The 26,978-nt window shown below is 35.3% G+C and overlaps 1 protein-coding gene across 1 annotated transcript in view; it reads left to right on the forward strand.

The window, feature by feature from the left end:
* Positions 1 to 1,343: 1,343 nt before the first annotated feature.
* Positions 1,344 to 26,978, forward strand: part of LOC128994455 (uncharacterized) — a 103,600-nt gene continuing 77,965 nt past the window's right edge. Inside the window, exon 1 of the mRNA XM_054419031.1 lies at positions 1,344 to 1,586. Within this exon, the coding sequence (XP_054275006.1) occupies positions 1,521 to 1,586 (66 nt within the window). The 5' untranslated portion in view covers positions 1,344 to 1,520. The remainder of the gene's footprint in view (positions 1,587 to 26,978) is intronic.

Below are 26,978 nucleotides of genomic sequence, written 5' to 3' on the forward strand. Positions count from 1 at the left end.
CTATCGTGTATATGGATGCAATCATAAACGCGTTTGTATTTGAATATTTACTTAACCAATCGTGCGTTGATGTAATATTTATAAAAGACAGAAACTTTAGATAAGGAATACCATTTCTCCAAATAAAAAAGTTTTTTAGTACACAAAACGTTGTTTCAATTTAAAAAAAAGGGTCAACAATATATTTGTAACTTATAAACAAAGTTGTCTACCGAAATAACTTTTAAAAAATCAGAATCCAATTCAAATACGTAATAGAATTTATTCACGTTATTGCATTACTTTTCGCAACCCTACTTGCAGAGCACACGGGCAGCCTATATGTCATTGTCACAGATAACGTATGGATTTTCTAACTTCGTTCATTAGTTCAACTCAAAGTGTGTTTCGTTGTAAATATTACAAAATCAATCCGATGAAAATGAGTTAGCTTTAAATAAATTGCGTTTAAGCTTTGGCAAACTAAAATTAATTGTGGAATTATAAAATGGGCATTATTAGATTATTTTTGTCGATTGTAATTGCAGTGAGATTATTGAAGATACTTCAGTTAGTCAAGTTACAAACAACTTTCATTGCGTATGCTTAAACTTGTATCAATAGCTAATGTATTAAAATAAGTAGTTATTTCCACTAAAATTGCCTTCAGTTATTTTTCTCAGGGGGCAACCCCGTATTTTGCTTACATGTTGGGGCGAAAGACCTCCCGTTTTCCATTTGTACTACTGTAGTTATACGCATATTTAGCTGTCTAAAACTCTAGAAAACTTGGTTAATTTTTATTAAGTGTAATCTGGGGGGAGGGGAGGCAATGGCACTGCTACATCAGTATTTTTTAGGTGAAACAGTTCTTATAAACCGTCATCTCGTATTAAACACTATCGAATGTTACGTGTCATCACTTTATACCTCTGTTCAAGGAGTCAGCGAAAATAAAATATTATTATCCGCGGTACAGGTAACCCTTTAACATATTTTTTGCTTCCAGAGAAATAATGAATGAGTCGTCTTATTCCCAGAAGGCGTTGAGACCGATAACATTGGTTTTTCTCAATTCATTTATTAGTTCAACTGAAAGTATCTATTTAAATATTACAACATTAATTCGGTAAAAACGTGTAAGATGCAGCAATTATACTCAGTTTTAGGTGTAAACACTTTCGGCTTCCAGAACCGCAATGACTCGTCTTATTCCCAGAAGGTGCTCGGTGTGGGGCGAAGCCTCGGGAGTCACCGGTCTAGGAATCCGCTCAACTACGTCATCCTACCTTGAACACCTCTCCCCCTCCCACTCCCATCTGGTACCTGGCATGGCGGAGCTCTCGGTTCAGTTCAGAGAATCAACACCGACAGTCATTGTTGAGCTAGCGACGAACAAACGTACCGCGACCGACCTACACCGCGATAGTTTTAGTGTTTATGTGATAAGAATCGTGTGTTATCACTTACATGTTTGGATGCGATGTTCTCGTGATGTGATTGGTAGTTGGTGTTTGTAGTTGTAGTAACATTTGAGAAGAATGTTTGGAAACAGAGCCATGGAGTTTGGAGCTTCACTGTTTGTGCTCTTCGCGGTTGTACATACGGTAAGAATGTTTGCTTTAAGAGAGATTGGAAGGGTAAATGTCAGTGTTAGTTTGTATGAAAAGCAAGCAGACGTATGCTTATTTAATGCATAAAAACTGTACCCATGTATAACGAGTTCAATGATTGTTAATGCTGAAAGTTGTTTTAACGTATGACAGGTAATTGTAGCTGAGTAAAGTCAGAACGTTCGAGAATCTCAATGTAACTACTGTATAACCTATGACTATTTTTGTTTGGGAAAATAACTTAGGGTTAAATGTTGCATTAAAATGGGTATATCACAGTAGATTAAATCAGCTAGAAAATCAAGTTACTTAAATCTTATTGTTATATACTTTAGAATTTGAAGGGACTTTAATGGGTGGAATTGAGTAGAGTGTAATATAAAATTTGTTTCGGATAAATAAATATCAAAGAAAATTGCCTACCTAAGTAGGTTAGGGCTATGAGGTCAAAAAACATAGAAATAATTTGTTTAGATCCTAATCTCGCAGAATTTTAGTAGGCCTATTTATTTTACTAACGTACACATACGTACTAAAACTAGTGTCGAAGAGAAGCTACAACAATGTAAACACTCTCTTAATCAAGTCCTTTGAGCAATGTTGGTTGATCCCCAGTACGTTGACTCCTAATAATACTAGGTGGCGTTCGCAGAAGCATCCACAAAATTGAGCGGAGTCATCAATGGTTCATATTATATTGTTTTTGTCATACTGCAGTGAAAACAGTCGTCATTGATGCATGCGTTGCGGGTCTAAAGTAGCATTTTTACTCTTTAGGGAATAAAATTCGTTTTTATCCTCTATGGAGTAAAACTCAGCTGTAGTCAACTCAGTTGTAAATTTCTATTGTAAACGATTGAATACGTATCGAATTATGTAACGATTCGTGCTTCATAATCATTTTAACCTACAGTCTACAGTCTCTTCCCATAGCATTTTAGCATTGCAGATACATTAATCCATTCCCACACTCAACACTGCCCACCTTTACTACTTCCTTCACCACCCCCTACGTCGTGGACCTGTTTCCGTCTCTTACCATAGCATTTTAGGATTGCAGATACATTAATGTAATTGCCAAAGACAGTTCCCACACTCTGCACGGCAAGCCTTACTAATTCCTTCACCATTTCCTACGTCATAGACATGTTTCCTTCCCTTCTCACAGCATTTAAGTATTAGATACATTTATCTAACTGCCCAAACGATTCCCTCACTCTGCACTGCCAGCCTTTACTACTTCCTACGTCGTGGGGGATGTTTCCTTCCCTTCTCATAGCATATTATGATTGAAGATACATTAATCTAACTGCCACAGACGGTTCTCAACATATGTTCATACCTACTTCCTAAGCCACTTCCTACATCGTGGACCTGTTTTCATCACTTTCCATAGCATTTTAGGAATTTAGATACGTTAATCTAATTGCCACAAACATTGCCCACACTCCGCACTGCTAGCCTTTACTACTTCTTTCACCATTTTCTATGTCGTGGGCATGCTTCCATCCCTTATCATAGCATTTCAGCATTGCAGATACATTAATCTAACTGCTATTAATCCCTCTCTTCCCATAGAATTTTAAGATTGTAGATACCAAGATACCATAATCTAATCGTCATAAACAGTTCCCAGACTCCGGAAAACTCGCCTTTACCACTTCCTTTATCTCTTCCTACGTCACGGACCTGTTAACCTCCCTTCCCATAGCATTTTAGGATTGGGGATACCTTAATCTAATCGTCATAAACAGTTACCACACTCCAAAAAACTCGCCTTAACTGCTTTCTTCATCACTTCCTACGTCACGGACCTCTTTACTTCCCTTCCCTTAGCATTATTGGAATGCAAATACCTTAATCTAATAGTCATAAACAGTTTCCACAATCCGCACAGCTCGCCTTGACTACTTCCTTCACCACTTCCCACGTCGCGGACCTGTTTTCCTCCCGTCCCATAGCATTTTAGGATTGTAGATACCTTAATCTAATAGTCATAAACAGTTTCCACACTCCGGACAGCTCGCCTTGACTATTTCCTTCACCACTTCCCACGTCGCGGACCTGTTTTCCTCCCTTCCCATAGCATTTTAGGATTGCAAATACCTTAATCTAATGGTCATAAACAGATCCCATACCCCGAACAGCTCGCCTTTACTACTTCCTTCACCACTTCCCACGTCGCGGACCTGTTTCCTTCCCTTCCAATAAAATTTTAGGATTGCAGATACCTTAATCTAATTGTCATAAACAGTTCCCACTCTCCGGACAGCTCGCCTTGACTACTTCCTTCACCACTTCCTACGTCGCGGACCCGTTTTCCTCCCTTCCAATAGAATTTTTGGAATGCAGATACCTAAATCTAATCGTCATAAACAGTTTCTCCACACTCCGGACAGCTCACCTTGACTACTTCCTTCACCACTTCCTACGTCGTGGACCTGTTTTTGTCCCTTCCCATAGAATTTTAGGAATGCAGATACCTTAATCTAATCGTCATAAACAGTTCCCACACTCCAGGCAGCTCGTCTTGACTACTTCCTTCACCACTTCATACGTCACTGACCCGGTTTCCTCCCTTCCCATAGAATTTTAGGAATGCAGATACCTACCTAAATCTAATCGTCTTAAACAGTTTCCACACTCCAGACTGCTCACCTTTACTACTTCCTTCGCCACTTCCTACGTCACTGACCTCAAGCTAGTGTCGTCATTTGATTATATTTATGATCCATACCATCCTTTATGTTCTAAGTACCTGGGGACCGAGCTTTGCTCAGGTAAAATCATTAGTTTAATATGAAAGCAGTCTTAGTATTGCAGATACATTAATCCATTCCCAAACTCCACACTGCTCGCCTTTACTACTTCGTTCACCACTTCCTACGTCGTGGGTCTGTTTCCTTCCCTTCCCATAGCATTTTAAGATTGCAGATACCTTAATCCAATCGTCATAAACTGTTCCCGCACTCCGGACTGCTCTCCTTTACTACTTCCTTCACCATTTCCTACGTCGCAGACCTGTTTCCCTCCCTTTCCATAGCATTTTAGGATTGCAGATACCTTAATCCAATCATCATAAACAGTTCCCGAACTCCGGACTGCTCGCCTTTACTACTTCCTTCACCACTTCCTACGTCGCGGACCTTTTTCCCTCCCTTCTCATAGCATTTTAAGATTGCAGAAACCTTAATTTAATCGTCATAAACAGATCCCACACTCAAGACTACTCGTTTTGACTACTTCCTTCACCACTTCCTACGTCGCGGCCCTGTTTACCTCCCTCCCCATATCATTTTATGATTGCAGATACCTTAATCTAATCTTCAAAAGCAGTTCCCACACTCCGGACTACTCACCTGGACTACTTCCTTCACCACTTCCTACGTCGCGAACTTGTTTCCCCCCTCCCCATAGCATTTTAAGATTGCAAATATCTCAAATTAATCGTCATAAACAGTTCACACACTCCGGACTACTAGCATTTACTAAATCCTTCACCACTTCCTACGTCGCGGACCTGTTTCCCTCCCATCCCATAGAATTTAAGATTGCAGATACCTTAATCTTATCTTCAAAAACAGTGCCCACACTCCGGACTACTCACCTTCACAACTTCTTCGCCACTTCCTATGTCGCGGACCTGTTTCCCTCCCTTCTCATATCATTTTAAGATTGCAGATACCTTAATCTAATTGTCATAAACAGTTCCCACACTGCGGACTACTCGCCTTGACTACTTCCTTCACCACTTCCTACGTCACGGACCTGTTTCCCTCCCTTTACATTGCATTTTAAAATTTCAGATACCGTAATCTAATCGTCATAAACAGATCCCACACTCCACACTGCTACCCTTGACTACTATGTATCGAGTTCAGTTTAATCTTTGCTTAATAGTAACAACTGATGTTTTTCCTTTTGTACTGTATTTTGTTTTGCTAGTATACTGTGGATAGAGAACTTCTGCGCATGCGCAGGCTGAGGTGCCCGTGGGTACAGAACGTCGCGTTATGTCTTAAAATGTAAACAAAATGACAACAATGGCGGAATGTTTTCTCATAAGGCCCATGTTAAATTTTCAAAAGTTTTCAAAAGTGAGACACAGTAGGGCGGATTCCTGAGAGACTTTTTTAACGCCATATAGATGTTGGCACTCACCGATATGGTCTTTATCACCATGCAAAATTTGAAAACGATTGATTCAGCCGTCTAGGAGGAGTTTGCGTATTACGAAATGCATAAAAGTCGATGTATAAGAGCTTCGCTCGCTTCGCTCGCTCCGCTCAATAAATTTGCGCACCGCAGTCTTCGCCAACTGTCGCGGGCCCAAATACCGTGACCAATGAAAAGTGCCATACGGTCTAACGGTATGTGAAGCTAGCCTGAACCGACACATTTTGTCACAGAGAATATAAAGTTGAGGTGTGTAGAAGTAGATTTCCATTTGTTCAATTTTATAAACAATGAAAACACCTCATACAATAAATTGATGATATTCTACCTTTTGTATGGATAGATTATGGACAAGTAATTGGCACCAAAGTGCACATAGACATCGAAGTATTCCGAACAAAGTATACAGTAGGCCTACCGTAGCTGGTTAATTTAGATTATTTTCATACGACGTCGTTTTAATAGTCTAATATACAGGTGTAATGGTACGGTGAAGATGAGTGTAGAATTGAATTCTGTTACTGACTGAGGTATTTTTTCCTAGGTTGAAATTATTTATACATGTCCAATCGAACCATCAAAGCTACTGATGTGATTTGTTTGTATGTTATGAATGTAAGTCAAAAGGGTTTTAACTTTGCTGAAATCAGAGCCAAGGTTTAGTAATGATTTTGGGTTATCAGAAAACGTATTTTATGAATATCAGGATGCTATAACATTTCGAAGTGTTATATTTACTCATGAAGTAATCCTTACTGCCTATAAGCTGTGGGAAACGTGATATTTGGCTGTTATTAATGTACAATCAAATACTCTTTGTTGAACAATTATTTGACGTGTAAAATTAAAGTTAACGGTTGAATGAGCGTTTCATAGTGTGTCACTAAATTATGTTTTTATACTATGATGAATTATGTGGATTTAAAGATTTTATAATAAGTTTTATAATAAGTTGTATAATAAGTTTAAAAAATTGTGTGAAGAACAAAAAAACTGAATTTCACAGAACCACACTCTGTTGGCGAATTAATCAAGTTCTCTTGTATTTTAAAACGGGATATAACTTTAACATTGGGATAAAAAGTCTATTTCAAGGCAGTATATAGTCTAAAACACTAAATAGAACTTACAACTAACTGGGGTCAAAGTTCAACCACCTCCACAAGGCAATGACCCTATCTTGTAATGACGGTGAATTGTTATATGTAATAATATTTGCAATTGGGAAACAATTAAGTATACAACCGCGGTCCGTTTGTAAGTTCCCACAGAAAGTAATATTACTGTGGCTAAGGAGATGGACAGCCTAGGGCTACCCGTGCTGGCGTCGTCGGCGGGAATATTGTGGTAAACTTGGTTGAAAATGCGATTAAAGTTCTTTGTTTGTGTTCAACTTCCGCATTAAACTATTTTGATGGATTAACCAAAACTAGTGTACCTGTTGCTCGTAATTCGAGCAATTGCTAAGTATTACAGGCGTTTTTTTTTTTTTTTTTTACGAATAACAGTCATAACTTCTGTTGACTTTAAAAGATTCGACTCAAAGATTATGCAAATACTCAAGATGTACATAACAGATCAATATAATCAACATTTCTTGTAAATATCTTATAATTTTTCTAAAGCTGATCTTGTTTTTTAGTATTTTATACAAATAGTCTTACTTATAGCAGCATTAGGTTGTCGATACTGTAATAACGATTATAAATTTTAAAAAAAAATCATTTCTATTCCTTCTCCTTGGTGGTGTTCTATGACTTTCCTATGTTTCCATAGTTTGCAAATCAGCTATTTCAATGATTAGGCCTACTAAGAGATGCATCACAATGTTAATTCAGTTTTCTTTTTTTTAGTTTTTTCATTTATTTAGGCTCTCTCGTTTTTTTCCATTGTAATATTTACGCCAACCCAAATTCGAATAGTGGGCCTAAATATTTCATTTCAACCAAGTCAGTAAATGTTTGTAGAAAACTAACTGTTAAATTAGCAAACTTATTGACTGTTTACAATTAACATATGATCTTCTTCTCACTTTTAATTTCTGACAACAGCTGGAGTTTTCATAACCATATTTGTTTCCCATGTTAATCTTATGGAGAAATACGAAACTTTAAAGGGCCCCAGGGCCTCACTCTCTAATTATTTCCCGTAAAAGAAAGTTTCCTGCACAACTTCACGTTAAGCTCTTTCCAATGACACCAAAAACATGTCAATCGGTTCAGTAGTTTCGGAGGATTAATTGTCACAAAAAACCTTCTTGCGTATTAAATAAGTAATAGATTTACAAATGCAGTATGGCAAGTTTTGGAAATTTTTAACAACACTATTTTAAGCTGTGTTATTTTATTAAATCGTGCTAGCTTACTGTTTGACGTTTGGTGTAAAGTAGTTCGAAGAAAATAAATTTTAATCCAATATTTAACAAAAATGGCGCTAAGAAAATGTACAATTGGTAATTAAAAAAACTTAACATGTACAACGGCAGAAAACAATACTTTAACCAAGTATTTGACCTGTACATTGCTGAGGGAAAATGAAAATACAATGATGTAACAAAAAGCCTGATGTATGGAATGCGATATAAGGAAATAAAGTGATGTTCCACAATCAATGTCTTGCTTTCTATATTCATGAGAATGATTGCAACACTTGACAAAAGCTTCCACAGTAATATTTCTTACGTTCTTATTCACAAATGTGAATTCTAAATTCTAAAATAGAAATAAAAATGATTGCATAAAATCTTATTGAATTGTATTATTAGCTGTAAATAAGATTTTTAATTATGCTATTAGTTTACTGAATATGTGATAACAATAACATCGACACAAACAAACAAATTACTAAACAGGGTTGGCAAGGAATAATCTAATTCTAGTTTAAACAAAATAGGGGTGAGTGATAAGATTATTGACGTTCAATACGTTGCTCGGGTAAAATTACGTTTTCAGTGTTTGTTTTCGTTAAGTAAATCATTCATTTCAAGTACCGGTACCGTAACAAATATTGTTTTCCATAAATAGGAAACAAAGTTAGGACATATATTTCTGCAATTTTTAATCTGTTTTGATGTAAATGGATTAAAAAAAATAAAACACTATACATATTTTAAATTACATGTGTATGGTAACTTGAATGTACATTATTAATATTATTATGAAAATACTACGCTTGGTTATTTATGTATATCACACGCTATTGTTATTTATTTTTTTTCTAAGGAACTGACCAACCCTTGGTCTTCTTACAATTTAACCTCGATCTTTTGGTAGATAGCATCATTAATTCAATAGCTCAATGACAAATGTCATCTGGGTTCCACCCATATATAGGAAATAATCTCCACAAGGTCCCCAAATTTACTCGCTATAACTTCCAAAGTCAAAGGAACCAAAGTTGTCCGGGAGAAATTCGACGTGACTTTCGTCGAGAGCCGTGCATTTGTCATGTGTTGTGAATGAATGAATAACACGTTATTAACTACCTACCCGAGGGGTTTTGCACGACCCTCACAGCCGAGCGGTCACGAGTTCGAGAATGTACGCCGCTCTGATGTTGATGCATAGATAATATGCAGATATACCCTCCGTGTGGAATATAACGTGAACGAAACTGAGATAAAACTTTTACGGCCGTTATACAAAACGGTTTGACGCTCAAATTAAAACGGCTCGTTATCTGGTTCCCACTTGGTGGAATTAAACTCGCGTTATTAAATTACGATTCTAAATTATTTTACAGTTATAGTTTTTATGTGAGTTTGAACAGTTTTTTCCTTTTGAATTGGATTGATGTGGACAAGTTTGAGCACTTGAACAGAATCATTTATATTTTATTTACTTCAAAGCTTTGAATTTTAGTTCAATTAAATTTGATCAAATAATCTGAGGTCACTTTAAGAGATTTTCATTCAAACAACATTTATTCTCGAATTAATTGTTGTTCGCATAAATAACAGCTTTATGGACGACTGTTAAACCTTTTTCATACTTTTTTAACAGATTGTCCGCAAATTAACCTCTATTCACGTATAGATGTAACTCTAGTAGGGAAGCCCTGTGTGATCGTTGTGGTGGAAAATGCAAAACTGCTTACTTGACTAGAAACTCCTCTTCAGACCTAACAGACCTGAAGGACAAAGTGAGGAAAACACACTTATAACTCTGAAACAAGAATCATCGCTAAATAAATAGTTTAAATAAACCAACAAAATGTAATGTTTAGTAATTTGCTAATTCGCACAAATTTATCTCGTAGCTGCGGATTGTAGCATCTAATTTTAATTGCACTTCAGAATTTTAATTGACACAGTATAAAGAAAAGTTCATCTTCCTTGTCTTTGAGATTAAATTATCAATCAACTAATTGAGATAGAGACTCCATCTAGGTGGTTTGAACCAAAATAGGAGTGACAGATGAGTGTGGAATGCCATGAGATGATCTTTGTAGCTTTGTTACTGACTAGGATCAGCTGTTTCAGAAGCCAGGATCATTTATTTAAAGCGCAATGATCAGGTACAGCTCGATTTCGAACCATAAAAATCTGTCTTCTCTCAGGATCGAACCGGTGGTAGTTTGATTGTCAGGCGAGCACTATTACCCCTCAGTTACCCAGCCAACTTTCCGAAGTATTTATTTTGAAGCTGTTTTGTTTGACATAATAAAGTGAATTCCTCTGCTGACCTTGGATAAAATACCGTGTTATTGTCAATTTGGGTGTCAGTATAAACCCTACAAGTTACCATATTTATTATTTGAAGCCAGTGCTGGAAATCGATACTGTAAGGCATGCGCCTTTTTTGGTTAATTTTTGTCTTATTATTTTTTATTTGAATTTGTAATACCGTAGCCAATCTAGCTAGAGAAAAGAAGTGTTTCAATTGTTCAGTTGTTCTCTTTCTTCTCTTTCGCAGACCCATGTTACATGTACGCACAGAACATATGATTCTTATACTGTGTGAAATGTCCACGTCATCAATTGCCCGGTATATGAATGACATGCTGGCATGCCGGGTGAGGGGTGTGGCTAGCTGTCCACATTGCGATATAACCCAGGAAGACATCTACAGCCAGAGCCACTCCCGACCATTGCCACACTCCACACAGTCCACACCTACCTTCCTGGGCACAGACCCACACATCAGTGTTGTTTAGTAGCATTCCTCCTAGATGGAAAGATAAAAATCCCTACGTTTAGGTATTTTGGTAGCTGGACTTAATGCCTGTGTGCCGTTTGTGCCTGTGAAGACTTTTATGTTTGCGATTAATGAATACTGAACCATTACTTGAGATATTATTCTTTGAAATTAAATTGATACCAAAATACTACACTAAAATACCACTAGAATACTAAAAGACTTTATATCCTATCAACCTCCGGAATGCATGCAAAAAAGGCGATAGCGTAGGGTTGTGAGAGAAATCGAGTTCTTAAGTAGATCATCTACTTTGAACGAACTTAATTTGATAGATTTCAAACAATCTTTGAGAAACAGCTTAATTGTTGTTACTGCATTTCATAACGTAAACGCCAATCGAGTGGTCAAAGCGATTGTGTTGTTCTGTCCCGAAAACTCAGGTTAAAATCTTGATGATCAATAGTGACTTTGAGCGTTGTGGAAATTCCTTCAATCAGTGTTTTCCATCCCACATCAGGCTTTAAGACGCTTCCCAGAAAACAAAATTTGTATTTCTTTTAGGCGAGTAGAACCTTTTCTTGAAAAGATACCTAACAATATTTGTATTGCAAACTTTTTTTTTATTTTTCCTAGGACTAACCGAAAATGATCCACTAGTAATTCACTAGTGTTAGAACCCCTCACGAAGCGACGAAGCTGATCCGACCATCGAGACACACGTGTGGTTCATATCGATTGTATCAATCAGGTCCCATTGCGCAACTTTGTAACGTCAGTGTTATAAGATGATTATGGATTGTTCTACAAGCTTCACTTGCAGATGACGAATGGTCTTGTTTAGCCGACAATCAGTATTGTCTCGCCTGATGCTGATTGCCTGATTGTGCGAGCCTGATTGTTCTGTCTAATCAGTTATCAGTTCATTGTCACGGCCACCCGCAAGACACATACATCACTGACTGACGTGCCTTCAGCTTAGTCCGGGTCTGTGAGAAATCATTAGCCTCTTCTTTGTTCGGTCTTAAGCAGTGTATGTATCTGGTAGAGGTAGTGGAGGTTATCAAAAGCTTTATCTTAGTTTTATTTCACGATGGTTTGGCCTCTGGGTCGTCAATAGTTAACGTATAGTGTTTTTTGTTACCTGGTTACTGTCCAAAACGATCCTCTGTAGTTAGTTGTTTGTCTGTAGTTAGTTGTTACTACAGCTGTTTCGTGCTTCGGAAGGAGCACATCATCGGGTCAGTCACAACGAACTAAAGAATCGTTTTGGACAGTAACAAGGTAACATAAACCACTATACGTCAGTTTTATGTCAAGTACACTGCGTACAAGTTCAGTTCTTTCCTCCAATTATTGAGATACACTACGGCGAATTACGAGTACACACTCCATGTCCATGATTACTGTATATTGTAGTGGTTGTAGCCAAGCCAGTTTAGAACAAAAAAGAATTTAGTTTAATTGAACCACCGCGAGAGAGTTTCACTGTTTAATAACGTTTTATTACGTATAAAATCTGTTTAACCATGCTTTACTCCAAGAGGAACTGATTGTTAACTGTTGACGATGTGTTGTGTTTTCCCATTCGGCTTCCGTGTTATGAAAAACATTACACAGTATGGGTTTCAAATGAAACTATAAAAATTCAAGAAACACTCAACAACCAAGAAATCATCAAGTAAACACCAAATAAATTATATACAATAACAAGTAATTCAGTTAAACGTAAAATCTGTAAATGTATTTTACGTGAGGCAATATTATCTGTTAACAAATCTAGTAGGTATGAATAAAATGTATACTCAGCATAAATGGTTTTACAGGCTACTTTCATGCTTTGAAATATTTAAATTTCAAATATCAATTAATTTCTTTACTAGGAATAACTGCATCGATTATTTCTTTACTTATAGATCAAAATTATCAAAATGTCAATTAATTAAAATTATTTGACGGCGATATGTGGGACAAATGTTGGCGAGAAGTGTTAAGTACCGTCAACGTCAACCACAGCCTGATCCGTCCACGGCTGACTTGATCATGAATACTCAATTAACCTCATTAACTCACTTATTCAATCAAACGGTGAATGAACGTGTTTATTGGCATATTTAGTAGAAACATAAGTATTGTAATATTTAACATCCATTTGGGAAATACATAGCATCAAATGGTTAATGTCTCTCGAAAATTTAAACTTGTTGAGGTAAATTATCGTTTAATTGTATGTTAATATTTCCCCCGTTTCAGATACCTGTGTTTTATTATTTTCCCTTTATTTGAAATTTCCATAGCATAAAACGGTGGTTTAGACACAAAATCGAATCAAAGGTAAATAATAAAATAAGCTCAGGTTAGATAAAGATGTAACTAGTGTTCATAAAGCTTCCAAGATGATGCGAGTTTATTATGCAGTAAAACTCAGTCTAAAACCACGCGCTAAAGATCCACTCAACGTTTGGGTTACGAGGGGGGGAAATAACATTTGAAAGTTTTACTGTAATAGAGCATTGTGAAGTCTCAGAGCTAATCTGCAATATCAAAAACTTGTCTGCATTACGGAATTTTGCAGCTTAAATACAAAATGCATAACAGATAAACTAAATTAATTTTTAATTTCCAATCTAATGCAATCCATCTGTTGAAAATGAATACCAAACAAAATTAACTAAAAACTAATAACACAATAATAAACACATTAAAAATTGACAATAATAATATCAAAATAAATATGAAACAATATATAAAAAAAATATTTACTCCGGAAATGTAAAAATATTGCGAATAGTTGGCATTAAATGTTTCAATTTGATTGCATTTTAAAACATTTGATGGGATATTCCATCGAGTAATCCAATGTTTACCTGGAAAATGTGAAATATTGTTTTACACATGCAAATTTACCACAAGCTGTGTTAAATGGAAAATTTATGTTCCATTGAGGATTAGTTCCGGGTGAATTGTTCTCGATGGTTGGTTATCAATTCATTTTACACTTCATAACTCTTCATTTCAAAAGTTCGCATGTTTGACGTTTTTGTCATCACAAGTTTTATGAGCTTTTGATATAGAGAACACTTCCTGCTTATTTTATCCATGCAATGTGATTAATTGTTTAATCACACGCTGCAGTAAAAATATTGTATTTCTACTATCGAATATAGCAGCACTGGGTTGTAAATAATTGATATGATACCGATACTGTAGAGGTAGAGTATCCTGCGCTCTCTGGTACAGATATGGTAGCTGGTAGTTTTCACACTGACACCTAAATGAAACTAAACGTATAATATTTATACTGCGCTATTTAATAAGTTTCTATTTCTTTATTTCCATTTCAACTCTATTTACAATTAAACTTGCTTGTTATACAACTTTTAGAACAATAAAAAAATACTTTACAATTTCTTCTACCTTACTGAGTAGGTAAATAATAAAATTTGCGTTTAATCTTTGATTCGAGTTATTTCAATTTAACACCAGGTACCTACTTAAATATTGAACCCAGATATTTTGGGAATTACTATAACATTATTCGTCAAATAACGTTCTAAATCCTTCTCAACTGATTCCCTTTTACCGAAATTAAGAAGTGCAGTCGGGAAAATAATCATCCCTGTAAGTAATTAATCACATCATTGCTGGAGACCACAACCTAGCTTCAACTGGATTCAACATTTTTTCCACTTCCTACTGTTTCCCTTGGAAGTGAATGTCCAAGGTCCACAGGACGGACCTTGGGTCCAGATCCAGTGGTCCGGTGATGGTGTGGATGCGACGAGAGTTGCAATACTGTGGAAGTCACGCTCTTGAACATCCGATGCGACATGGCAACAATGCACAACGTGGCAACATAGCATGTCGATCTGTTAACATTGGTAACGATGAGTGTTTGAATGTTGGTAACCCCTTGGATAAACTTTTCCCTTTTAGATTCATTAAACAAGTACGTTGATTTAGTCTAATTTGCTCTACGTTTACTTGTTAGACACAAATAAAATTATCTATCTATCTTTGCTCGTCCTCTTGTAATCAACGAGTATTTCAAACACTTACAAAATACTACGCTAGCTCAGCGTCTTGGGATGATAGTCAGACATTGATCACCTTTATTATAATATTTCTGCGGTCACCTATGGCTTGTGGCTTGTCCATTGGACCTATTTCGTAACGGTACTTCACGGTTTATAGATCACCACAATTATCAGTAGTCTATGATGACGGGCACACAAATGTACCATGGATAAAAGTTTACCCCAACATGAGACAGAAGTAACTACAGATATTTGAGGGATACACTTTGTCGACATGAACCACTCGAGCGTAGGATTAGAATCATGCGTCAGCACTAAAGATAGTTCGTAATATTAGAAGTCTACCTGCAGGATCCTATAAGTTGATTAAATTACCCTTCAAGTTTGTAATGTGTGCTGTAAAACCAACAAAACCCTGTAAATAAGAAAATGTGTAATTATAAGGATTAATTCGAGAGTAGCACCCATGCATATTTGAAAATATTGAGATTATAATCATTGTACAAGCAGTCATAGTTGTAAAATAGATTATTCAAGTTCTCTCTAATACTTGTGATTTATAAACTTTGCAAAAACAGTTATTAGATTCGCAATTGAATTATTAGTAAATAATTAAGGAAAATATTGTAGTAGGTAATGTTAAATACAAAGTGGTGCATTGGAAAAATTATTTGAATCTTACAATATTCGCATTGTACTTGTACAAATGTGTTTGTTTATTCTGCTAGTAAAGTATTTTACTTCTTTACATGTTTGTCGTAAGGTTGTTTATCTTGTGAGCGACTACAGTAATTAGCAGACGATAACTCACTTTTCCTTCTGTTAGAACATGGAACATTTTACTGTACTAGTGCTAAATGAAAACAGTATTTTCGAGACAAATAGTTAGTGCACAAATTTTATCATTGATTAAACATTTCAATTATGGTTATTTTGTAAAATCGTCTATATGAATCCGAACTAAATAAAATCTGGAACTTAGACGATTAATACTTTTAATTGAGAGTCCAGTAAAAACCTAATGCAATATATAGTTTGAGTAGGGTCGTGGGAACCAGGGCGGAACGACGGAAAACGGGATCCTCTGTTTTGAGTCTTCGACTGCGGACTCCGGTGCCCAGAGTACGGCCGTAGACTGTATGGATCTGTCCATACATGTATTACAGTCAACAAACATATTTTTGTGTATTGTATAACACAAGAAAAATTCATACATCCTTAGGAAATGTATTCCTGTTTGTATAAACATTTCTTCGGTTACATTTGAATCAAGATTATTCTAAATACATAAAGATATATAATCGGAGAGTAGGCCCTATGATAAACACACTCATGCATGTTACAATAATATTATTAATAAAACTAATTTAAAAGTGAAATAAAACCCGATCCCCAAGGAATTGAAACATTTTATATCTTAGTGATTCTTGAATTAAGCACGTAAGAAATTTTAATCAAAGAAATATCCGTTTTGGAAGAAATCACGATTCATAAATACAGTTGCAGGTTGTTTAAGACCAATGAGTGTCACAATTCCCCGGCGTAGTGATAACCGCCTCCAGCAAGGGGCTTTTAATTATCAGCGAGGAACATCAATTAAGTTAATCGGCGTTGTAATCATTTCGTTACTTGCGATTCTGTCTTGAATATATTAGTGATTCCCTCAGTATATTTGGTTATTAGCGTTACAAAGCTCAGTAAATGTATTCTATTTTGTAGGATTTTTTTGTTTTATTTCCTGGTCAAGCTTTTTTTGTAAAACTAAATGAACTAGCAAAATTAGAAGTGAGCAAATAAACGAGTGTTTATTATTATAGCTCAAATATGTAGTAAAATCCGATGCTTTTTAGACGTCGATGTTTTAATGGGTTTTTACGATATCAGTCCTCGACTATGGGATTGTGTGACTTATTTTCCGATTCCGTAAATGAGAATTATTGTCCTGAAAGCACTTTAGTTACTTTTCCCTTTTGCACGACTCCATTAATGATAGTTAAAATAAGTGATTCAAAATTCAAAATTCAAAATTCAAAATTCTTTATTAAGTGCTCTTATACAGCTTAACAGCCAATTACATAAGGCACTAATACACAATAACATAAATAACATGCACGACAACTACCCTACAGCAAACAGCATACAACTTTGATACATGCACATAAAAAATATTAATAATAGAAATAGTTTGAAACTGGTTTTAAATAACTAGGCCTATATTACTTATAGATAAATGAATAAATAAATTACTGATAAATAAATAAATCTATATGCACTAACAAAGAACCATAAATAAACAATAATATACAACATGCAACCAGCAAACATGACTAATTGGCACTTTTCATTAAAAATTATTCATATTACTATTTAATTTAAATCTGATGCATTAGTAAAAAAGTGATGCATTAGTTTATAATTTACTTCTCTGTGACTTAATTTAGCTAATGCTACATTAATACTATAATATTATTTTATTTACTTACTTTATATAATGCGTGTCTAGGTTAATGCAAACTTGCCGCATTAAAACATGAAACTATTTAAACATTCATTGCTTGTCGTTCCTGTACCAATCCGCTTGATTGCAAATCAGAGGACTAAGCCAATGATAAAGTTTCTGGAAAATTGCAATTGAGTTTGGAAAATAAAATAGGATTGATTTCAGCAAAGAAGATCCGTCTAGAACCACACTTTGTGGGCATATCATGGCTTATACATCTTATGTAAATACACTGCATGTTACAATGCACCAGTACAATGTATTTATACCACAGCGTGCTTGTATGTGTATCTGCGTGTCCACACAACCACACACACTAACGCCAACTTTCATCTGCTGTTGTGAAACAGCTGATATTACACAAGCCCCGCCAGCCTACTGACAACAATGCTGCAGCTGTTTTGTTTGCAGCTTTTCTCGATTTATGGTAACCGTGCAAAGATAATTGCTCGCATTCCCCAGGTTTCTCAGTTAGTAGACTGTTTTTAAATTGTAGAACAGACGAAGAATGATGGATGTCGAAGTTTTGTGGTCTCGCCACAGCTTTTGTTTATAATACTTTCTCTTTTGTTGCCAACGCTTAGATCTAAAACAAAATATTGCAACGGATACCCTTATTTCAAGTGGTTGGTTTGTAAATTTTTCTGAAATACTTATTGAGTCTAAGTTCAACTTAATTTTGCCACAAAGTAGGTAAAAAGTTTGTTGCTGAGATATAAAGTAAATGAGCCAGAATATCTGTTGAAAATTCACGCTTTATTTGGTACAGGAACGTTGAACTATCCAGCCATTATCAATACGATTCACATAATGCGTCAACTCTTAAACTCGATATTTTTAGTTAAAGAGGCTTTATAATATGTCTTTACATTTAGCTAATCTTAATTTTTTTGTTCTTGGGAAATAGTTATTTGTGCAACTAGTGAGAAAAGTGAGCAATTGACTCACTCGAGAGAAATCCTTACTCACGAGCCGTAGGCGAGTGAGGAATGGTTTCTCGAGTGAGGCAATTGTACTTTGAACTCGAGTTGCACATTATACTTTTCCTACAGTTACCATAAAACAAATAAATTGGTGAAGAAACATAACCTATTTTTACACAGAAGTGAACTTTTAATATAACATTTAATGTGAAGTGACAAATACAACACTGCATTTTACGCGCCCACTATTTCGTGCCTTCACGTTGCAAATCTGGAGTGAGACAAAGTAATTAGAGTGAGACAATGTTAACATTGTCTCACTGATGAGCGAATTGGCCACTTTGCTTTCTCAAATCAGTGAGAGAAAATGTACATTGTTAGGTAACTGTAGGAAAACTTATGTTTAGGATATTAAAACAACTTATAACACTGTCTATGTTAAAGAAACGTGGCCAAACAACTTCAAAACCGGTAGTACATTAGCTCATCCAGTTACAAACAGTTAAATCTAATGGGGCCAATCAAAAATCTGTAATAAGTAATCAGGTGCCAACCAGATTGCGCAATAGCCTGTAAACCCGACGGCTGATTGCTCGGCGCTGATTGCTGATGAGAGATGGCCCAAGGTCATCAACTGCCGCCATTCACCGGCGAGAGTTCCCATAGAGTAATTACGACAAAAACTCAAAGCGGCGCGGAATCAAGCATTATCAGATCATCACTGTATCAGATGCGGTGTCAATTATAGAGTATCGAGGAGGCTGTGGCTGCGCGTGTACGTGTGGCCGTGGTGGAGAATAGATAGAGTCGAATGCGCAGTTTGTATAGGGGATTAAAGAAAGATTTTACGAGGCGCAGTTTGTAGGTCCGTTAGCAACAATGAATATTTAGGGCTCCCATCAAGATGCAACATTGCAGCAAGTGACGTACTGTTGTCTATCTGCGTCCCAAGAAGTACAGTAGGGTATCTATTACTTGCATAGTATTGCGGAATATTTTCTAGGTTATTTGTACTAAAGTTGTATTAAAGTGTAGTCTATGTATTCAATAGAATACATTTTACGAAAGGGTTTAGGGTAAACGACTTTTAAGTACTCGACCCAATAAGGCTTAAATTAAAGAAAAGTGATTGCCTCGCCATCTAGTATTATTTAAAATTATCGAAGGAACAGTAGACATCACCTATAACTTTTGACACTGTGAAAGAAGTTGTGTCTTTTATCACACACAACGGAAAGGTTGTTTCCCTTGTCTGTGCTTTGATGTATTAAGAAGGACCAATTGGAATATATCGGTAGCAAAAATGTTGTGGATATTTGTCGCTATATGCAGCAAACCAATCAATAAAATATAACACAAGGGAAATCACAAATTGAGTTTGGTTCATGAAAAGTTTGATTAACTGAATAAATCTTCGGCTGCGTATTACGTTTCAGTAGGTTTCTCAAACTATGTAAATCTCAGTTTGTTTATTTATCTATTTAACTTGTCACGATGGTAAACTATTATTTTAACTAGTTAATAAAACCAAGCCTTGCTTACTAATTCAAACTAATTTTGTAATTCACAAACGCAACCCTAATAACTTTCCCGATAATCGAGGTAAACAGAAACTGGCAGAATTAACTGCAACCCCATAAAGTAATCTTTCGTCAAGTGGGTATTAATCATTGTTGAATACCTTGAGGATTTACAACCCTTATTAACCTGACTGAAAAATGAAGAAAGAATGATTTAGCGGTCATATTGCTACCCAAGGCTGTCACGGCTGCTTTGAATAACCTAATAATCAATTTCACTCAGCGTCCTGGATGTTGTAATTTGGATCTTCCACTCGACTGAGCAGCGTTACTACTTGGGAGGTTAGCTTATCGGTCAGACAAGGAACCCGCTCAATGGACGAAGCTGGGAATTTAAACCATTTCATGGCCAATTTCAATTTAATTTTACCACCCGGCATTCTTGTACTTTTGCTTTTCTAGCGGCGGAATTTTAATCGCCGCCTCCAGACGGTTTACGCCAACTCTAATGGTTCACAGAATCTGTAAAAGCCTCCCATCACGACGACGCGTCCAAGTCTTAACCATCAATTAAACCTGATGGACTTTTAATGTGCGCTGTGTTATTTTGAAACAGAGATTACGGATAGTGAAGTTTCATTGTGAAACGTACAATCGCTAAGTTGTAAAACTTTGAGTATTGACAATTTATTCTAAATAGCAAATCTCAGACAAGAATTTACTTTACTTCGATTATGAAGATAAGATCAACTTTTGCGATGTAATAGAAACACGGAAGATTTGAAGGACTAAAAGACATTTCTCTTCAATTCAATCCAAAGACCAAATAAGGGGAATTCTTTACAAATGGGGGATTTTGTCGTGTAAACGAATAAAAACATGTTTTGTTCCTGCGGATAGAGATTAATTCCACATTAACCCACACTGATAGCTCTAAAGTTTAGGTAAACATTTGTTTGTGTTATAAACTAAATCTAATTCAATTCCTAGTTATATCCCAGTAGTATTATGAGTAATATATGTCTGATTGGACAATTCACCACGAAATTTGGCGGTGTTACTATAGAATGTTTTGAACTGAACCGGTCAGTCTAATATACCAAACAGTCTTGATTTTTTTTAATTCGTCTTCACACTTTGCGAAAGTAAGATAATCTAATAGTGTAACTATACAAATTTTTAAAAATTACCTTTTTCAAGAGGATAGCTTCCTACACACTTTAGTCGCCCCTCCCTCGAACATTGTTATACTCAAGTAAACACGATAATACACCAGGTAATTTCTAAAAACACCCAAAACCTAGCGCTCCATAACTTCCCATGGTTGTTGGGAACGATTATATAATGCAGTGTATAAAATCTAGTTCAATGCATGCTGTGATTAGATCTCTCTTGGTTGTAGTGTTATCCAATAGTGTTATGGATATCATTGACGATCATATTATGGATCTCTGTGGAACACAACGTATTATGCATTGTAGAGACACGAATGGACATACTCGCATTACTACACTTGATAGAGAAGGAGTTATTCAAAATTGCACATAAAACCTTTCGCACATAAAACAAAAGTTGGCATGAATTCAATACATTTTGTTGATCATGTAGCTTGGTTATTATTACACAATACTGTTACAAGTGTTATGAATAAATCACATATTTATCGTAAGGTTTTTTTCTGTTTAGTTTGGGAGTGATAAAACAATGAATTATGATTAGCAATAATGTACGGTTATTTTATTTTATAGTTATTACAAATATGTGGTTATTATAAAACAATCATAAATGCAGTTTAAAGTCACAAATACATCTTAGTTACTAAACAATTATATTCAACGAAATATTTACATAGGAAGTTTAAACTTTCGTGAGGTTTATAAGGTCTTTTTTAAATTCTATTTTGAAATATATGAATCCTAGCATATTTTTTATCAACAAAACATAGTAAATTAGTAGCATAAACTTCAATTATTTTCACACTTTTTATTTTAGTTAAATTTTAAATATATATATATATAAAATAATTATGCCAGAAACCATTATTCAAAAGACAATAGACAGAGTATAGACCAATAATATAAAATTGGCATTATCTCTATGTTCATAAAAATACCCGCCATGATTATTATGTTTACAGAATAAACTTAGCCTATTAAAAATGCAATGAGTAACGTTGATATGATTGTTACATGTTCTCAGTAAGGTTACCATAATTTGTATGTGTTCAAGAGAAGTTGTCATGATTATAATGTGCGTAATGGAATGATGGAATGATTCTTTCAGAATATAACTAAATTGACATAACCATAATGTGCACACAAACATCTCAACATTCTTTCTATATAGTAATGTTACTACGGTTGTAATGTGTTTTTGAGCTAGGATAAATAATTAATATGCTTGAAGTAGGACGATGAATTCTGAATTAATATGCGTTTAGAGTGAAGTTACTATGATTGTTTGGTGTTTATAGATCAATGATTATTATGTATATGGAGCGTCGCAAGAAGGTTTTATTATGCTAACAGAACAACATTATGATTACTATGAGCACGGAGATAAATAAAATAAAATTATTTGTACATAGCAAAGGTACATAGAATAGAATATCTTGTAAATAAAGCAATGTTACATCCTATTTGCGGGCGGTCATCGAAGTTAACGGTCCGCGACATTCCCGCACTGGCACCCTGGACCAGGTGGACAAATAACAGCTGATCTGCAGTCAGCTGGCTCAGCAATAAGCAGTGAGCAGTTGATGCATGGCATTCCACAGAGTAACAAACCTTGAGCCAGATGGATCGCTGACTTTCTTACTCTATGGCAAGGACGTTGGACAGATGTCACTGATGTAACAATTAGCACACGTGACACCGATGAGGAGATAAACCAATGCAGTTTTAGTCCAATTGCGTGAAAGTAAAATAATAATTTTAATAAGTAACTAAAACGTTGTTGTATTAATAGTCAAAGCTAAAACATACGGTGATAACGGTATGAAAAGCAGTTGTTGACAATAAGAATTGACTCATGAGCCAGTTTCATTCATAGGAAAACTGTTTTACTCTATTTTAAAGGTTGTTTTTTAATGATTCCATGTTATTTTTGTTATCATGAGAACCTTTAGACCCATTTCTGACATGTTTTTTTATAGTTTTAAAACCGTTCGTTTGGTCCCTATGAAAGTATTATTAATGTAACCATACATTCTAAAATTAAATGGTTTGATAAAAATTATTTAATCAACATTTTGAGAGGTTCTTTTGGTTCAAATCCGTGATATTTAAATCACGTAGGCTAATTTAAAAATAAGAGTCAGATGATTGTTATATGTGTTATAAGCGCACATCTAGAAAAAAATCTAAAAGCCGCAGTTTACGATATTTTGATTAATGTACTGTATAGTGATAAAATACTAATTAGACATAATATCAAAATAAATAAATAAAACCGTATTTTATTTCAAGCATTTTTTGTAGGCCAAAAGTAAAGTATTGTGATTTCTCAGTAGGATCATATTGAATAAATTCTACGAACTAATCAATCCTCACCGTGTCAAACTGATCCAAATAATTCAATCAATCCACGAATTAATTGAATTGCTGAACCGTGGTCCGTCTCTTCCAATTAGACTATCACCATTTCAAAGCCTGCGTTTATTTTAACACTTTTCCTCAAATATTTACACATGGCTGTAATGCAATAGTAAATCTTACTATTTGTATCATAATTGAAGTCCTATAAGACTTGTTTTCTTTAGAAATCACCACAAAATACTCAAACAAGTTTTTTTGCAAATAATTAAACAATTCACTAGTCATACTTTCAAGTTCTCAAACACTTTCTTCTATACGAACAGCCACAAAATATTCTCACAGTGGTAAACGAAATAATATCATCATCCCTCCATAGCGTATACCATTATTGAACAATCTTTGCACAATAGACTCAATCACAGTTCGATTTGTATCGCCGTCTATTGCACATGCGTAGCCACTAGTTCACACACTGCGCATGCGTAGCCACTAGTTTGCACACTGCGCATGCGCAGCCACTAGTTCACACCCACTGCGCATGCGTAGCCACTAGTTTACACACTGCGCATGGGGAGTGCGTGGTATTCACGCATTCTGGTTGAGTGAAAGCCAAACTCTCTTTACGTACTGTTTACAATAGTCACTTTCCTTTTGTGCTTCCTTATCCCAATGGGAAACTATTAACCTTGGCTTTGTCGAAATGCCTCAACTACTCTCATCCTAATAACTTCCGCAAGACCGGGAACTTGTTAAGCGAACAACCCAACCGTCAACTGGCGTGTAGAGAAGCCGTTAGTGATCAGCTGTTTATAATCTCTTGCTGGACTGATTGGTTGAATGCGTTTTAACGTTTTAAATCATCAAAGCATTGAATGCTAACATTGAATTAGCTAGTACCCCATCCCAGAGTAAAATTTAAAGCATGATTTATGTCTGTGTTACGTCCAATAGAAGTTGATATCAGTCAATCGTCAATCAATCGGCACCACAGCGAAATAGAATGTTTTCTTAGCGAAATACAGGAGTTTGTAAAAGTGTAAAATTGTTGGTAATATTTGTATTGTATTACTGTAGTTAGTTTTTACTAGTGCACCTGTTGCTCGAATTCGAGCAATTGCTAAGTATTTACAGGCGTTATTTAAAAACATAACAGTCAAAATTTCCGATGACTTAAAAAAGTCTACTCGAAGATAATGTTATCAATCACTCCACTCTAGTTATCGAAACTGAAAACGAACTCACTCTGTAAACAAATGCTCACTCCACTCCAGTTATTGAAACTAAAAACTAACTCACTCTGAACACGAACGCTCTTGTGTAACAGCTGCAAATACAAATTATTCGTCTAAGTAAACACAATCTTTCCTTCATAAGAAATACATTAATAAACAAGTGTTTAAAATAAATAATGCAGTATTAAATTTGTTTACTGTGACCATTTTTTAAATAAACTTTTAACTCTCATTTACATACATGAATTGTATTACGAGTGCCAAAAATATATCCTTTTCCCTACCTCCTCCATTATCTTCATGGAGGTGTCTAATAAATTAGATAAAAATTATAGTTGGTTTGTTATTTCTTTGGAAAGCGATGAAAAAATTAACCATACATAGTAGGTTCGTGCTTCTTTAATGAATTGGTGTTCATAAACGTCTTGCTCTGGAAAACAAAAGGAGCGCACAATAGAAGTCTCATTAAAGCTAAAGACTGCGTTATTGTAGACACTAAACTGGAGTCTCGGTACTCCACAGAATCGCCCACCCTCGAGCACTTAGGTTATTGTGGGCTTCTACGGGTTAGAAAACAACAAGTTCTAAAAATTTGTCTGTCAAGTTGTAATATTAGGAGTAAAATCATTGAATGTAGGTACTGAACTAGTTTCATCATTATGGCTGTAGTTATTTTTCCTCTAGTAGGTTGTTGATAGAGTCTCTCAAAGAGGTTGTTACCCTTTAAGTTCTAATTTATCTTGGTGTTTTTTATAATCTAATTGTTGATGGGACTTAAAAACGATGAAATAACTTTAGTCAGTAACCTTTTGATGTTTCGAAAGCGGACCTAGCTCTTGGTCATAGGGCATTATAATGCGTTTTAGGTAACCATGTCAGTAACAAAGTTATAATATCATACTCTATTCAAAACTCATCTATGTTCAGCTTAAAACATGTACCAAGTGTGTGTCGATAAAAATTCAGTTTTATTTTCAGATTTGGTTGATGAAAAAGTTAGAAAAATAATAAAACTTTCTTTACTTAATTCAACTTCTCTAAACCAGGATAATCTATAAAAAGATCCAACATTTTATATATTTGCTATTGCAGAGTTCAGGAATAATGCAGTTGCAAATTCGTTCTAAAACTGTCAATTAATTGTTAACCCCAATGCAACCAATGAGTGAACCTGCGGCAAAGCCATCAGGAACTACGGTTGAAAACACGCTTTCTACCTCAAGGCTGGCATTCGATTAGGGAACAGTGAACAACAACTGAGAGAAACCTATCCCCCACAAACAAACATTTGGATTGAAAAAAATCTAACATTTCGATCTACTGGTGAAAATACTCGGGTTGAAATATCCGTACGAACTTTGTGGTAGATTAAACATATAGATTAATCGTCCTTATGGATTACTGTAGCTGAGGACAGTTTTAATGTATGTCCGTTCGAAAAAATGTTATTGAACTGAAACTTGAGTTAATCATTAAATTCAAACACGTTTGAGAGCTTTGTTTGATTTTGCAATGAAGAAAAACTAATACCGGCGAATGGAAAAGTAGGTAGCAAAGTAGAACATTTGAAGTTATATTTGTAGTAGTTTATAGTGCAATCACTACCATACAACCATCGGTTGTTTTTGAAACTTTTGTTAGTACTAATAATGTTAGGGTAGCTGCTAATACTGTATAATGGGTATAATAGATGTGTTGTAATGTAATACACTGGCAATGAATGGGTTGTAATAGATGCAAGTTGTATGTAGTAAACTGGTAGTTTCAATAGGCAAGTCTGGGGAAGCACGAGGATTTGCGTGTAGGAAAGTCGATTTTCTAAACCTCAGGCGACAGGAAACTTCCCCCATTAAACTTATTACGTCTGAATCGCCCCAGATAAGGTCCATGCTAATAAACCCAACAAGTACATTCTTTTAATTTACAATTTCCAGAACTGAGTTGTTATCTTTGTAAAATGATAAATGGTAAATGTAATTCAGTCCACCATACAAGGAGTATGGTACAAAACTTATCACCGCGAACACATATTTCATGATATTTTAGTTTATCAACCTTATATTTTTTAGTAGATTGTTTTTTCTCTTTCCAATGTTCTTATGAATAAAACAATCCACACGCTTATTCTTCTTTTCAATCTATATTAAGTGGAGTGAATAACATTAGCCCAGTCAATAATGAGGGACGGTGGACATAAATATCTAATTTAAATGCTTAATATGCATAAAACCTGCAATAAAACTGAACTATTCATGATTGTTAAACATATTATGTTTCACATAATAATGCATTGTTATCAAACTTTTATACCACAACACGAAACCAAC

Source organism: Macrosteles quadrilineatus, unplaced genomic scaffold (genome assembly GCF_028750875.1).
Source record: "Macrosteles quadrilineatus isolate MER2022 unplaced genomic scaffold, UCM_ALF_1.0 Scaffold_5__1_contigs__length_97177068, whole genome shotgun sequence".
Taxonomy (NCBI): Eukaryota; Metazoa; Arthropoda; class Insecta; order Hemiptera; family Cicadellidae; genus Macrosteles; species Macrosteles quadrilineatus.